The following is a 16,544-nucleotide window of genomic DNA, read 5'->3' as shown; positions in this document are numbered from 1 at the left end:
CATCTTAACAACTTGACAAGGAAAAACTGTGAATGACTAGAAAAGGAATTAATGTAGGTCTGTTGCCTAGGGATTTGGGGATCCAAAGCTCAAAATTTTGCTTGGCTTTAGGAGGAAAGGAGAGGGACAGTGGGAAAAGCAAGCTTAAGATTTGTTGGCCCGAGGATTCTCTCCCTTTCCTTCCCTCAACTTGGCCCCAAGTTTTCTTAGGAAAGCATAGAGACTGCTTTCCTCAGCCATGTGTTTTTCTGTGAGGTTGAGCTTAGGATGTTCCCCTCCACACCACTATTCCCTACTTTGTTAAGATCATTCTACAAATATTTACGCAGCAGCTAATGAGTAAGAACAATCAATGCACTGGGCAGTTGAAGGTTAAAAGAAGTAATTGATCTTACTTAAAGGGTTTACAGAGTCCAGAAGAGTACAACATACATGCACACAAAAAGAATACATGAGATGTGATTTCTGAAAGGGTGGTACAGAGCATAAAATATGGAAGAAAATTAGAAGTGGACTTCCCTGGTGGTCCAGTGGTTAAGAATCCCCTTGCCAAAGCAAGAGACATGAGTTCAATCCCTGCTCCATGAAGATTCCACATGCCAAGGGGCAACTAAGCCTGTGCTGTAGAGCACGCTCACTGGATCTAGAGAAAGCACATGTGCAGCAGGGAAAACCCAGTGCAATCAAAAATGAATTTTTTTTTTTAAAGAAAGAAAATTATAGAGGTTACTGTGGGCCTGAAGTGTTGGGGAAAGTTTCACTTGAGCACAAGGGCCTAGAAGTATGAGAATGGGCATGAGTGCTGGGACAGTTGAGGACAGCAGCACTGTTTCCACTCCGAACAGAATGGTCTGTTGTAGAGAGCAAGGAGGAGACCATGGTGAAAGCAATGGTGGAGGGAGACCTGAGGGAGAATATTGGAATGAGTATGGGTGGAGGCAACACTGGAAACCCTGGCTGCTCAGCTGAGGGATTTTTATTTTAAGCTGCAGTCGGTGGGGGAAGTGTAGAATGTTTTTGTCCATAAGTGGGATGTAAAAGAATTCCTAAGTCAAACTGATGACAGCTCTATCACAGCAGATAGAAAAAGTTGACAAGTTAGACGGGTAATTTAGGTGTGAAGTAATGTGCATTTAGGATGATGGCAATACCCAACTGGAGAGGAAGGAAGAGAATTGAGATGGTAATAAATTTTATTATAGAACAAATAACTGGAATGAAGGAGGAATTGAGGATTCTCAAAGTTTTGAATTTTAATTTAAGCCAGAGGCTCAGTCCTCCTTTAAACTGGATAAGACTTTTTCCCAAATAGGAATTGAATCTGAACATATTTTAGGGGGAAAATGATCCTGCTGCTGCTCTTAGCTTGTCACTCTTCAACATGCTCAGGCACCTGCTGGGTGTGCTAGATACCCTCTGATGGTCAGGGGGGTCCCTCTAGTGGTGACAGCGCTACTACTTCACAGCTCTACCCTGCCATCTATATTCACTTGCAAGTAGGGCCTATTCCAAAAATAAAGAAAATCAAACTATAGGATATATAACCTGGAAATCCTAGTCTAACGTTTTACTTTTAAACATGTCAATCTCAGCTAGTCAAAAAAGTTATTTACCACAGTTGGAGTCTCATTCATTCTTTATTTTTTTTTAATTCATTCTTTAAACAGAGTTGCTAATTAAAGTAGATTTCAGATTAAACTGTTCATTCTTTAGCTTTTCAAAGACACAAAAACAAATCAGTATCTTTTGTAAAATTAGTTCTTAAAAGTTCTTCAAAGGGACTTCCCTGGTGGTCCGGTGGCTAAGACTCTGCACTCCCAGTGTAAGGGGGACCAGATTTGATTCCTGGTCAGATAACTAGATCCCTCTTGCTGCAAATAAGACCTGGTGCAACCAAATAATTTTTTTTTAAAGTTCATTAAACATCAGCTGTTTCCAATTTTTCCTCTCTCAAAATTTTTTTTAACTTTATTATGGAAAATTTCAAGCTAAAAACACAGTAAATTGACATGTATGCATCACCCAGCTTCAATACTTGTCTGTAAATAGGGCCAATCTGTTTCACCTATACCTTCTACCCCACCCTTCCCTTCTGTCTGCACTTCCAAAGGATTATGTTAAATTCCACACAGGCACTCACCGGGACTTACATGGTGGTCCAGTTCCTAAGACTGCTCAGTGGAGGGGGCCTGGGTTCAGTTCCTGGTTGGGGAACTAGCTCCCACATGCTGCAACTAGGACCTGGCACAGCCAAATAAATAAATATTGTTTTTAAAATCCCAGACAAAAGCAACTACACCCCAATAAAAAAAACTTAAACATCGTATCATTTCATGCATAAACACCTCAGCATACAGGTCAACAGCTAAAGGTACAACAATATTATCATGCCTTTTAAAATTAATAATTCCTTAATATCCAGTGATCAAAGTTAGGAAACTGGTCTTAGAAATGAATTTTTACAAATAGCTTTTTGACCCCAATCTCTCTTGAACTCTAAGGTCACTGATGACCTTCATGTTGCTAAATATATCAGTCCTCATCTTACTTGACAGGTCAGCAGCATCTGAGTTTATCACTCACTCCTAGAAATAAATATTTTCTTCATTTAGCGTCTGGGATACCACGTGCTTTCTCCTGGTTGTCCTTACGAGGTGCTGTTGCATTGCTCCATCTCCATCCTCTTTTCTGGTTCCTCCTTTTCTCTCTGGCCTCAAAATGTATGATTAAGTCCAGGGCTCAACCATAGGACCCCTTCTTTTAGTCTACATTCACTCTCAAAGCCTAAAGGCCCTGTATCATTTGTCCAACTCCCCTGTCACCTCATGATCAACTAAAAACTCCCAAATTTCTATCTCTAGCCCAGATTTTTTTTTCTGAACTGCAACTCATATCTACCCACTAACTTGACATCTCCATTTAGGGGTCTAGTAAGCATCTTAAACCTAATATATGTCCAAAACTGAATTGCTGGTTCCTGCCCCTCCTAGCCCATCTTCAGAAATAGTGACTGTTCTAGTTGCTTAGAACCAACTCTAATAACCCCTTAACACCCCCTTTCCTTACATCTTCCATCAAATCCATTCGCAAATTTTCTAAGTTTTGTATCTTAGAATTTTGGGGGGTGGGGTGGGGTGGGCCAAGCGGCATGTGATGTCTTAGTTTCCTGACCCAGGGATCAAACCCATGACCTTTGCATTGGGAGCATGGAGTCTTAACCACTGGACTGCCAGGGAAATCCCTAAGTTTTATATCTTATGACATATGCAAAATTCATCCATATGTCACTATTTTCACATCTTGTTAACACTCTACAGTAAGCCACTATCATACCTGATCATTGAAATGGTCTCCTAACTGGTCTGTATCCTATTTTTCCCCTACAGTCTGTTCTCAATGCAGAAGCCAGAGTGATCTGTTAAAAAACACAGACCCTCTGCTGAAACTTTCCAACAGCTCCTATCTCAGAATCCTTAAAATAATCTTTACTGCTGTACGTAATCCGACCTTTCTTCTCCCTTTGCCTTTCTGGTCTCATTTCTTCTCTCCCTCTACTCTAGTCTCTGCTGGCCATCATGTTCTTAGATACACTCTTGCCTTGGAGTATTTGCACTTTCTCTTTTCCCCAGGTATCCTTCAGGTCTCTTCAATTGTAAGTCTTCCCTAATATTTTGTTTATATATAAACACACACCCACACATCCACCCTAGTTTCATCATTATTCAACATTGACTTATTGGTTTATTATCTGCCTTCCCCCATAGAAAGCAAGTTCCACAAAGGCAGACTTTATTTTGTCCCCTTCCAAGTGCCTAGATAGGGTCTAACCCACAGGTAAATGAATTGTTTTTGCTTTTTTTCATATTAGAGCTCTTGTTTTACTGAACTCTGATCCTATCAGATTTCACCTCTCATAATCTCATGATCATTCTTGCAACTCACATATCTTCACTGAAAAGCTTCTGACATAGTTCTAACAGGACATCTTCTGTATGAAGAGAGTATGAATTCTGCATTCTCCGGGTTGAATCAAGTCCATCATATAGGACCTATTTACTAACTCATTTTTTTATGACCACTCTATTTTGTATTTGCAATATCTACAAGGACTTTTCAAAGTGTAATTCAAACCTGGTCACAATCTGTTAAGTATCTGACTAAAGCTGAGATGGTGACAGACAACCTCCCTGTGTAGACATCATGAATCACAAAACAGTGATGACAGTATTAATTCACTTCCTATTCACTTCCTTTAGTTTGGGCTGAATGTTTTATCTACTTAGACATTTTAGAAGAATACTAATTTATGATAATTCCTGATGTTCAAATTGTCTTTAGAGTTGCATTATCCTGATTAACTCAGAAAATTTTTTGTTGTTGAATCTTATATTTTATGAAATACTTTGGATCTGACTTCATCGATTTTTTTCTATTTGTTTTCTATTTGTACAAAATGTATATAGCTGGGCTTTCAGGTAGCTCAGCTGGTAAAGAATCCTCCTGCAGTTCTGGAGACCCTGGTTTCTATTTGTACAATATTTATATAGCTACACATGCTTTCTTTTATTACTATTGCCTGATATGTTGTTTTTTCCTTTCCTTTTATTTTTTACCTTTTGTCAGTTTGGTTATGTCCTACATTCATATTTTGTTTATATTTGAACTTTTCACTAATGATTTTTCTATGCTTTATTTTTCTTCCTTTCCTTGTCTATGATTATAGTAACAGATTTTTTTTCCTTAGTAATACAGAGATTTTACTCCTATACCTTTAATGGTCACCAATAACTTTTGAACATATCCATTAAAACTTTATCAATATCTATGTAATGTCTACAACACACTTGCCATCTCCATCTACCATCTCTGTAGTCATGTCTGGGTCCCCTGCTCCTTCCCCCACTTCCTCCAAAATAGACACCTGGAATTTCCAGTTTTTCTTTGGAGTGTGTGTGTAGGTAAGCCAAGGCATTTGCATGCAGGATCTTAGTTCCCTGACCAAGGAACAAACTGGTGCCCTCTGCAGTGGAAGTGCAGCGTCCTAACCACTGAACTGTCAGGGAATTTCCAGCCAAGGCATTTTTAATTAAAATTATTTTATTTTTACTTTTTGGCCATACCATGATAGATGTGGGATCTTAGTTACCCCACCAGGAATTGAGCCCACAGCCCCTCCACTGAAAGTGCAGTCTTAATCACTGTACCACTAGGGAAATCCCCTAAGACATTTAAAACTGTAATTTTTTTTTTTTTTTTTTTGGCTGCACTGGGTCTTAGTTGTGGCATGTGGGATCTAGTTCCCTGACCAGGGATTGAACCTGGGGCCCCCTGCACTGGGAGCGCAGAGTCTTAGCCACTAGACTGCCAGGGAAGTCCCTAAAATGTGATTCCTGATTAAAAAGCGAAAATGGTTGACTAGATTGTCTCCCATTCTTTGGGAGATTAGTTAAAATTATTGATTCATCAAACTTTTTTCCTGCCTTCCTACCATATGTCAGGCTTTGTAGTGGACTTAGGGATAGCAGAGATTGACACCTTTCTTGCCCTTAATGGGGAGCTTCCCTGGTGGCTCAGATGGTAAAGAACCTGCTTGCAGTGCAGGAGATTGGGTCGATCCCTGGGTTGGGGAAGATCCCCTGCAGAAGGAAATGGCCACCCACTCCAGTATTCTTGCCTGAAGAATTCCGTGGCGTGGACAGAGAAGCCTGGCGGGCTACAATCCATGGGGTCGCAAAGAGTGGGACACGACTGATAGACTAACACTTTCACTTGCTTTTGCCCTTGATGAAATGGGAAAGACAACTACACAAACAAATGCAATTCAGAGGCTTAAGGGCTTAGCTGTTTGATGTGCCATGGGGAACCGGGGGAGCTGGAAAGTCAGTAGTCATCCCACCACTTTTTAAAAACGATGATACTGAAGCGACCTGAGCTGACCCTTGAAAATGGTGAGCTATTCACTTGACCCAGAAAACCCCACAAAATCATGCAAATCAAGAGGTTCAAATCTTCGTGTTCACTTTAAGAACACTCGTGAGACTGCCCAGGCCATAAAGGGTATGCATATCCAAAAAACCACCAAGCATCTGAAGGATGTCACTTTAAAGAAGCAATGTGTGCCATTCCGTCGTTACAATGGTGGAGTTGGTAGGTGTGCATAGGCCAAACAGTGGGGCTGGACGCAGGGTCGGTGGCCCAAAAAGAGTGCTGAATTTTTACTACACATGCTCAAAAATGCAGAGAGTAATGCTGAATTTAAGGGCTTAAATGTAGATTCTCTGGTCATTGAGCACATCCAAGTGAACAAAGCCCCCAAGATGCGGCGCAGGACTTACAGAGCTCACGGTGGGATCAACCCCTACATGAGCTCTCCCTGCCACATTGAGATGATCCTTACTGAAAAAGAACAGATTGTTCCTAAACCAGAAGAGGAGGTTCCACAGAAGAAAAAGATATCCCAGAAGAAACTGAAGAAACAAAAACTTATGGCCCGGGAACAAATGCCGCAGAAAATAAATGCAAATAAAAGTAAAAAATAAAATAAAATAAAAACGATGATACTGGAATAGACATAGCCTCAGCACTTTCAGAAGTTCCTTCACATTTTCTCTTAGATCTCGGCAAGGAACGCCACCAGAAAGCCTGAATGGCAGGGCAGGTGGAGGTGTGGCCCTCTTTTTTGTTACTTGGCCCCTCCCTCCGCCCCAAACAGCGCCTACTTTTTTTTTTTCTGGCGGCGCCTACAACTCCCAGAAAGCAACACGGGGATGAGGGCGGAACCTGCTGGCCCAGTCGAGATCAGTGATTGGTGATGCGCGCCAGGCCAATTGGAGGAGTTGTTGTTAGGTGGTCCAGGAGAACCGGTCCGGGAGGGAGGAAGGAGGCACGATGGTGTTGGAAAGCACTATGGTTTGGTGAGGCGCCGCCTCGGGCCCCCTTGGGGAGCGGGACTGGGTCTGGGGCGCCTGTAGCTCGGAGGCCGGGTGGGCCTGGGGTGGGGGAGGGAGCCTGACGGAAGAGATGAGGCCTTGGGCCGGGAGGAAAGGAGCTCCAGCGACTCCCTGAGTCATCCCGGGGCCCCAGAGGTAGTTCCCGACTGACGGGCCCGAGGTACCCCCCTTAACCCTCAGTCCGCGGACAGTCATGGACCGGCCCTGCTATTTTTCTCCTTTAGCGTCGTCTTCTCCAGACCAGCCTACATCTGTCTTTAGCTAGAGTCCTGCTTCTCGGACTCACCATGATAGTCTTCTGCCTTCCTCTCAAAATGATGGGTGTTAGTTAGGAAGAGAGTTTCAAATCGCTTCCTCGCCCCATTCGCTCGTCACTGACTCCTTTGCTTTTCCTGGTGTTACCGTCAAAGGCACTAGAAGAGTACTTTATAAGTGTTTGTGGCAAAAAAGAAAGGAAAAAAAAAAGTGTTTGTGGCGAAGTCGTGTCGGACTCTTGGCGATTCCATGGACTGTAGCCCGCTAGGCACCTCTGTCCCTGGGATTTTCCAGGCAAGAATCCTGGAGTGGTTTGCCATTTCCTTCTCCAGAGGATCTTCCCGACCCTGGGATCGAATGTGGGTTTCCTGTACTGCAGGCAGATTGTTTACCGACTAAGCTACCTTCTAAATGTTAGGCATTTAATTTGCTTCATCTCACTTAAGCCTCACGATACTCCCTGCCTTTTACAGATGAGGATACCGCGTCTCGGCAGTTTTAAATGACTTACACAAAATCACACAGCCGATTAAGTGGTGGAGCCTAGGTTTAAACCCTGGATTATCAGACTCAAAGACGCTTGGGCTCTTACCCAGTGAGCTCTCTGTCTTCATCAGTCTCAGACTTGGCTGAGTAGCTGTTAGGAACTGAGGACCACACTTTTGCAAGGTTTCAAGAGTTTCTTTTAAGTGTGAGCCTAGAATGAAAACAGAATAGTACACAGACACACACAAGTCTCCAATTGCATGGAACAGACACCTGACGGTTTTCTTTTTTCTGGGAAGATACTGTTGCCAGATAACACACAGGATGCCCAGTAAAATTTGAATTTCAGATAAACAATTATTTTTAATACCAAAATGGCTTTGCATGGGACATACTTTCACTAAAAAGTTGCTGTTGTTTGTCTGAAATTCAGATTTAACTGGGAGTCCTGTATTTTCTCTTATTTATTTATTTTTGGCTGTGCCGGGTCTTCATTGCTTTTGCCTGGGCTTTCTGTAGTTGCTGGGAGTGGGGGTACTGTTTGTTGTGGTGAGGGTTTGCAGGGTTCTCATTTCTGTGGCTTTTTGTTGAGGAACACAGGCTCTAGGCGCTGGAGCTTCAGTAGTTGTGGCACACAGGCTCGGTAGTTGCAGCTCACTCGGGCTTAGTTGCTCTGTAGCATGTGGGATCTTCCCAGACCGGGGATCGAACCCACGTCCTCTGCATTGGCAGGCGAACTCTTTACCACTGTGTCACCAGGGAATTCTGAGAGCCCTGAATTTTCATTTGCTAAATATGGCAACCTCTGGGAGAAAGCAAGTTAAGAGTAGAAAGAGGACAGGATTTGGAATTCAAAAACCTGTGTTTTGGGTACTTTCCAGCTGCATGTTCTTGAGAACGTAGTAAATCTCTCACTTTACCTATAAAATGAGAATATAATAGTAGCATCTACTTTTCTCATAGCACAGGTAGGCAAAATGTGTGTCATGGTGCTTTGTAAACTGTGCGGTACTGTACATCTATTAGTTGCCATGATGCTTAAGGAGTCCTCAGGAAAGAATTTAAGAGGGTCCTTGAAGGGACTTAGGCAAATGTTAAGGAGAGGCCATTACATGTAAGGAGAAGGGCATAAGGAAAACTGCTGAAGTGTACATTCTCAAGACTTGTTTTGGGAGTAGAAAATGGACTAGCATGACTTCATTATTAGGTTGTTGGTTGAAGGTGGTTCCTTTTTTTGGAGAAAGGGGGATGCAGCCAGGTAGAAGAGCACAGATGTCAGGTTGAGGAGGTTGAATTCTGCCCTTTACCCTTCAATAGAGGACTGCTGAAAACGTTCTGAGGCTGGTGGAGCCAGAGCTATCTACAAAATGGGATTTAAGAATGCTGATCTGGCTTGAGGTATAGGAGGAAAGATCAGGTCCAGAGTGATACACTGGCACCCTGTTGTAACAGCCCAGCCATAGAATAGCAGTGAAAGCCACTCCTTTTCTCATGCTTTGCTGTCCCTTAGAATTCTCTGGAGGAGCTTATTAAAAAGTTGTGTGTATTTGATTCTACTTGGTCTGGTGGCTCAGACTCCCAGCCAGGGAAACTTAGGCATCAGTATTCTCTTTTTTTTTTTTAGATGAAAACTTTATGGAATAGCTGGATAATTTTGTCAGCCCTTATTTTGATATAAGTTTTTATTGGGAAAAATTACTTACTATTGAGCAAAAGTAGTCACAGGAAATGCATGTATTATCCTGTTCGTATAAAGTTCAACATTGGGAAAACCAAACTGCATTTTTTAGGGATGCACATGTAGGTGTGCAAGCATCTGTGTTTTTAACACTGCTAGCACCGTCACCCTCAAAGTGGTCCTAATGCACTGACAGTATGAGGACTGCTGTCGTGTTCTGCACAGTAGGTTCTCCCTCCCTCTCAAGCCACCCCCACCCCCGGGTCTTCCTCTGACGTCTTTCTCCCAGCCTTCGTCCCTCTGCTGGTCTTGCCCACAGCCTTTGTACTCAGTAGCTATTCCATCTGGCTGATCCTCAAAGCTTCCATTGTTTCACATATTTAGCCAGCACTGTATTTGAAGCTAAGAAGGCAGTTATTTCCCTGTTGGGAGCGTAATTGGAAACAGTGTATCAGGGAAACAAGAATATAGCATGGTCAGTAAAGTCTGCCCTTGACCCCCTTTATATAGATTGAGTTTCCTCTATAAGAACTAGTCTGTGTATCATGCTTACTGTTAGGCATTGTGGTAAGTACTTATCATGAGTTTAATCCTCATAGCCAGCACTATGCAGGTAGGTATAATAAAACCCATTTTACAGATGAGATAACTGGATGTTAGAGAAATTCAGTAGCTTCTTTAGGATCATAGAACTAGTAAGTAGCAGGGTAGGGATTTGAACCTGCCTGCATACTACCCTTCCAATCCTTTCTGCTTGTCTTCCAGTAGCTTCTTAATTACCTTTCTTCATCATTTTTGGTTTGTATTTATTGCCTGGCGAAGGATACTAAAGGAGAAAATTGCCTCCAAGCCCGTTTCTCTTGCCAGTAGAGACAAGCTGTCTCTGAATACGCTGTTTTCTTTCAGGGTTCTGAGGGACCTCAGTTTGTCAAGAATTGATCTCTTCTGAGGTGTAGATAACTTGTTCACTTCCCTGCCTTCTTTTGGTCTGCAGGAACCTGGCACTTGTATTTTATGTTATTTGGATTCTTACAGATTGTGAAAAACTACGGGGATAGAATAAATACATGAGACCCCCAGATCTATGAAACCTCATATTTGCAGTTCAGCCCAGTCGTCAAAGCTGTTGAACATTTAACCAGATAATTTCGATTGTACTTTCCTGCACTCAGTGCTGCGAAGTGTGTGTTATCTCCTCAATATTTTTCAGTTGCCTGGTTGATTTCCTGCCTTGGAATACTCCTATTTTAATAGCAGATAGCATGTTTCTCCATGACCATGATTGATAACCCTTAAGGCACCTTATAAAAAGGTGGACATGGTACATTAGTAGATCACAACCTTGGATATTATGCAGTCACTTGTGGAGATTTAAAAAGATTTTTCGCCTCTGATTATTTTGAGTTAGTAAGTCTAGAGAAGGGCTTGGTCCTGTGTATATTAAAAAAAAAGTTGCAGGTGGTCCTCTGTTCCACGAAGACTGAGAGCCGCTGCCATGTACCATGGCGCCCCTCATGGGAGAGTTTTTGAGGGAGGGGGGTGGTTACTGGAACTGGAGGGAATGTCAGACGAGACTCACAGTGTGGCCTGTCTCTCCTGCTTCACCCCTAACCCGGCAGCGTGGACAACAGTGAGTACATGCGGAATGGGGACTTCTTACCCACCCGGCTACAGGCCCAGCAGGATGCTGTCAATATAGTCTGTCACTCCAAGACCCGCAGCAACCCTGAGAACAACGTGGGCCTCATCACACTGGCCAAGTAGGTGGGGCAGAGTGGGAGGGCGTGTGGGGGGAGGCGGGGTGATTCCTGTCCGTGACCCGCTCCAGTGCCTAGGGCACTGCCTTTTCGTAGATTCCGTGAGGCTGCTTTTGCCCATCATCTTCCTAGACTACCTTCTTCACTATCCCATATAAATATAAGCAGCAACTTGTTTTTTTAAAAATTAATATTAACCTGAATTTAATACAATTGTGAAGCTTAATTTCCTGGGATAAAATTTCATGGTGTGTTTTGTTTTATGTGTTTTCTCTATTTTTAATTTTTTGGTTGTGCTGGTTCTTTGTTGCTGCATGCAGGTTTCCTCTAGTTGGGGCCACTCTCCGGTTGTGGTGCCCGGGCTCCTCACTGAGCCCAAGCCCCTTGTTGTGGCGCACAGGTCTAGCTGCTCTGAGGCATGGGGAATCCTCCTGGACCAGGAATTGAACCTGCGTGCCCTGCATCGGCAGGTGGACCGTCATCCACTGTGCCACCAGGGCAGTCCTCACTGTATTTTAAAGACAATAAAAAGTGATTTGGGGTCAGCGTCCCAGGGCATATGTCACACATCGTGTTACCCCCAAAGTAATTTGTTTTAGGACTGATAATCCTCAGATGAGTGACTGCCCATCCCAGCATTCATATTATTAGCCAGAAAATGAGTCTAAAAATGAAGAGGTTAGGAGAGAGAAGGAGCATCCAGCTATTGTAGAGAATTCTCAGGCCCCTGAGAGGAAAATGGCATGAGAGAGGTTGGGGGAAATACTGGAAGAGGCCAAACTTCTCTCACAATCACCCCCTTCTTATTTTCTGTGTTTCATATCCACACATTAGAGATTTTTCTCTAGTTTTCTCCAGTTATTCTCTAGTTTTATGTCATTGACATGTAACATTATGTAAGCTGAAGGTATATGCAACATAATGATTTGATAATGTGTATATCGTAAAATGATCACCACAGTAAGTTTAATTAATGTCCATGTCTCACATAGTTAAAAGTTTTTTCCTTGTGATGAGAACTTGGAAGATCTACTCTCTAAACAGTAGGTGTTTGTTTAGGAAAAATAGAGATAACAGTTATCATCAAGATCTCTAAAGAAAAGATGAGTCGAAGACAGTTTGGAGGCAGCCGTCCTGCCCTGAAATCACAGAAGTGCTTCTTCCCCCATTCCAGTGACTGTGAAGTGCTGACCACACTCACCCCAGACACTGGCCGCATCCTGTCTAAGCTTCACACTGTCCAGCCCAAGGGCAAGATCACCTTCTGCACTGGCATCCGCGTGGCCCACGTGAGTCCTGCTGGGTCCCTCTGGTGGTTCCTCCTTGCTCTGGGATTCTGCCTCCACCCTTACTCCTTTTCCCCCTAGACTCTTGGTGTGAGAACCAGCACCAGGGAAGAGATAATGCAGAGAAAGGAGTGGAAAGGATATAGTGGGATGATCAGTGAAGATCATGAAGGGGAAATCCCTAGAATGGAGAATTAACCCCTCTTCCTTATCCACAGAGAGGCGCAGAAGGAAGGGAAGGGAGGAGCAGGGGGTTTAGATCTGGTGTGAGTGTGATGATAGGCTCAAAGTATATGGAAGCCATAAGAAAAAGAGTGATAGGAACGAGCTGGGGGATTTCTGTGGCTGACTCCAAGAACTTCCTCTTTCTTTTTAAGTTGGCCCTGAAGCACCGGCAGGGCAAGAATCACAAGATGCGAATCATTGCCTTTGTGGGAAGCCCTGTGGAGGACAATGAGAAGGATGTGAGTTCAAGTGACAGTGGGGGAGTTTGGGCACCACATGTTTGGGAGGGGGCTTCTGTTGGCTCTTGGGAGAGTCAGGAAGAAGCATTGGGTCCATCAATCTGGGGAAAGGAGATTGTGCAGAATTCAGTGTTTCTGTCGTGGGGCCTTGGAGAGGTCCACCCACTCCTGTATGCTTGTGATATGTGTCCCCTTCCCTCGTAGTATGGAACAGACTTCCTCATTTCTCTCCCCTTCTTCCTAGCTGGTGAAGCTGGCTAAACGCCTCAAGAAGGAGAAAGTAAATGTTGATATTATCAATTTTGGGGAAGAGGTGAGTAAGGGAAAGTAAATGTTGACATTATCAGTTTGGGGGAAGAGGTGAGTAAGGACCGGTTGGGGGCCAGTGACTGCTTTGATTGTGACTAGAGAACAGTCCTTAACCTAGAGGAGAGTCTGCCTGAGGGTGAGGAGCTGCAGATGGGCGCCGGTGGCAGAGAATGGGGGCGGGAAGGAGAACCTCCTGTGTTCTCTCCCCAGGAGGTGAACACGGAAAAGCTGACCGCTTTTGTAAACACATTGAATGGCAAAGATGGAACCGGTTCTCACCTGGTGACTGTGCCTCCTGGGCCCAGCTTGGCCGATGCCCTCATCAGCTCGCCCATTCTGGCTGGGGAAGGTGGCGCCATGCTGGGTCTGGGTGCCAGTGACTTTGAATTTGGAGTGGATCCCAGCGCTGATCCTGAGCTGGCCCTGGTGAGCAAGCATTGACCTTCAGGAGAGCCCAGGTGTCATTCTTGATCCTTCTCACACAGCATCGAGCTTCTCTAGGGCCAGACAGTCCTAAGGACCCTTGCTTGTTTTCCCAGACCCCCTCCAGGTCCCTCTTCCCCATCATTCTGTCTGATCTCTAGGGGCCGCGCTGTCAGACTCTTCGTGTTCGCTTCTACCAAACCCCAGGTTTCTCCCGAGTCCGTCCTTTTTCCCTATGTCATGTGTCATCTCTCCAGCTGCTTCCCCATGGGTATAAACCAGAAACTGCCTCTTTACAGTCCGTACCCACCCCTCAGCGGCCTTCCCCAGCACCCCAGGGGACTGAGGGTGGGAGAACATCTGACCTTCCTCACCCTTTGCCAGGCCCTGCGTGTTTCTATGGAAGAACAGCGGCAGCGGCAAGAGGAAGAGGCACGGCGGGCAGCTGCTGCCTCTGCCGCTGAGGCGGGGATTGCCACGACTGGGACTGAAGGTGAAAGAGGTGGAATCTGAAGTCCCGGGACTGCGGGGTGCTCTGTGGAGGGGTGATGTAGATAGGGCTGGGGTTCTGGTGGTGTGGAAACATGTGGGCTTGGGGGTGGGCACAGTTCCACTCTGCTGCTGTCTTCCTTTTCCTAGACTCAGACGATGCCCTGCTCAAGATGACCATCAGCCAGCAGGAGTTTGGCCGCACTGGGCTCCCTGACCTAAGCAGTATGACCGAGGAAGAGCAGATTGCTTACGCCATGCAGATGTCCCTCCAGGGTGCAGGTGGGCCAGGGCCTGGGTGGGCGTGCTGAGGCAGAGACGCTGTGGGAAGAAATGGAACTGAACACACTGACCTTTCTTCTTCAGAGTTTGGCCAGGCAGAGTCAGCTGACATGGATGCCAGTTCAGCCATGGACACATCTGAGCCCACCAAGGTGAGGGCCTGCTGGGGCTGGAACCGTTCCTCTCTCAGGGTTTCATAGATGAGCTCTTTCTAGAGCAGAAGGAAAGAAACCCATGGAGGTAATGTTTCTTGTGGGTAAACCTCGCTAAGGAGAATGTAGCCAGAGTTGGAGAAATGTCCTAAGTATTCTGTAATTTCCCTTCCTTGCTGGTGGGAGCAGTCTGGACAATTCTCAGTGATACTGTCTTCCAGGAGGGTGAAAAGAGGGTCCAGGAAAAGAGGGTCCAGGAAAAGAGGGGAGTGGGTGTCTAATAGCAGGAAACCTAAAGGTCATGGCATCTGTTTTTATCCTTTGAGCTCAAAAAGCAATGTTCTCAGGCTTCTCCTCTAACTGGTCGGTAATTTAATGTTTGGGGAACTTCCCTGGTGGTCCAGTGGTTAGTGCTTTTACTGTTGGAGGCCCGGGGTTCAATCGCTGGTCAATGAACTGAGATCTGGAAAGCCATGCCTATGCAACAACAACAACAAAAATAGAATAAAATAGGTGTTTTAAGTTCATACTGTGTGTGCGCTTAGTTGCTCAGTGTGTCTGACTCTGTGATGTAGACCGTAGCCCGCCAGGCTCCTCTGTCTGTGGGGATTCTCCAGGCAAGAATACTGGAGAGGGCTGCCTTTTCCCACTCCAGCATACTGTGTATAGGCAGTGGGTATTTTCCTAAACCCTCCTTCCTGTCCTTGGCCAGAGCTGCCCCCAACCCTAGCCAAGTGGGAGGAGGGGCTCGTGTGGCAGTGCGCTCCCGTCTTCCACACGGGCTTGCTCTGCAGCCAGCCGCTTCACCGGGCTGACACTGCGCCCTTTGCAGGAGGAGGATGATTATGACGTGATGCAGGACCCCGAATTCCTCCAGAGTGTCTTGGAGAACCTTCCGGGCGTGGATCCCAACAACGAGGCCATTCGAAATGCTATGGGCTCCCTGGCCTCCCAGGCCACCAAGGAAGGCAAGAAGGACAAGAAGGAGGAGGACAAGAAGTGAGACTGGCGGGAAAGGGGAGACGAGCCTGTTCAGGGGCCTAAGTAGGGTCGGGTGGGGTATAGGCTTAGAAGTGTTGTCTGTAACCACTGCAGCCTAAATAAAGCTTGGCAACTTTTTTTTTTTGCTTTTTTGCTTCAAACACTGATGACTGCCTGTGACCATTCCCCTTCCGTCCATCTCCACCCAGGACAGTCCTTCCTTAGGAAAAACTTTACTGAAAGCCATTTGTATGAGGCACTGGGGCCCCAGAGAAGAGAAGCCAGTACTGGCCATTGAGGATTCAGCATCTAGGGAAGGGCCAGCCTGTAAATGAGTGGTTACCACATCTAACAAGTGCCCAAAGAGAGGCCACAGTGCCCAAACAAGGCACTGTGGAAGTGAGGAGAGAGGGCCAAAGCCTTGTAGCCTCTGGGAAGGTTCCTGAAGGCAACGTTTGAGCCCTCATTTAATGGGGCTAGAAGTTCATCAGCCAGCAAACACGAGATGGTGATGTTTCCATTCAGTAGGAGTAGCACGTGCTGGTGGCGTGGAGGCGTTTTGTCACTTAAAGACTAGTTGGGCTGGCAAGCAGCAGGGGACAAGTGGAAAAGTCAGAATACCACACATCAGGGATCTTGGAGACCTTTCACAAAGTGGAAGTCTGTGAAGGAGAAACGTGATTCATCTTGTTGGAGCACCAAATTTAGAGGCAGGTTTTTGTGGGGCATGGAATAGAATGCACAATTCATATAATCTCCCAATTTATTACTATTATATTTGAAAAGGTAAATATTTTACACATAAAACACTTAACCTATATATAAAGTGAGATGTAAAGAAATTAACATATCTGAAATTGCTCAATGTAAGCTAGACTATTTCTAATACCTTGTCACATACCTAGCCTTCTTGAACCCACTTCATCACATCCTCTTCAGAACTTTTATCCTGAATCTCACATTTATTATTTTTTTCCCTTCATGTCTTCTCATATACATAAAGATTCCTGACAAGAATGTTTAGTTTTAATG

The 16,544-nt window shown here is 45.0% G+C and overlaps 1 protein-coding gene across 2 annotated transcripts; it reads left to right on the top strand.

The window, feature by feature from the left end:
• The first annotated feature begins 6,803 nt into the window (after positions 1 to 6,803).
• PSMD4 (proteasome 26S subunit ubiquitin receptor, non-ATPase 4) lies at positions 6,804 to 15,649 on the top strand. 2 transcript variants are annotated; one of them, XM_065904431.1, is made up of 10 exons: positions 6,804 to 6,914; positions 10,989 to 11,129; positions 12,301 to 12,415; positions 12,790 to 12,876; positions 13,121 to 13,189; positions 13,396 to 13,611; positions 13,993 to 14,101; positions 14,248 to 14,379; positions 14,464 to 14,531; positions 15,364 to 15,649. In XM_065904431.1, the coding sequence occupies exons 1-10, from the start codon at positions 6,889 to 6,891 to the stop codon at positions 15,532 to 15,534; spliced, it is 1,134 nt and encodes a 377-aa protein (XP_065760503.1). In that variant the 5' UTR covers positions 6,804 to 6,888; the 3' UTR covers positions 15,535 to 15,649. The 2 variants fall into 2 exon arrangements, with proteins under 2 accessions (XP_065760503.1, XP_065760494.1); XM_065904422.1 differs by having other exon boundaries at positions 13,993 to 14,110.
• Positions 15,650 to 16,544: the final 895 nt, after the last annotated feature.

Source organism: Muntiacus reevesi, chromosome 1, assembly GCF_963930625.1.
Source record: "Muntiacus reevesi chromosome 1, mMunRee1.1, whole genome shotgun sequence".
In the NCBI taxonomy this organism is placed as follows: domain Eukaryota; kingdom Metazoa; phylum Chordata; class Mammalia; order Artiodactyla; family Cervidae; genus Muntiacus; species Muntiacus reevesi.
This window is presented reverse-complemented; position numbering and strand designations above follow the sequence as displayed.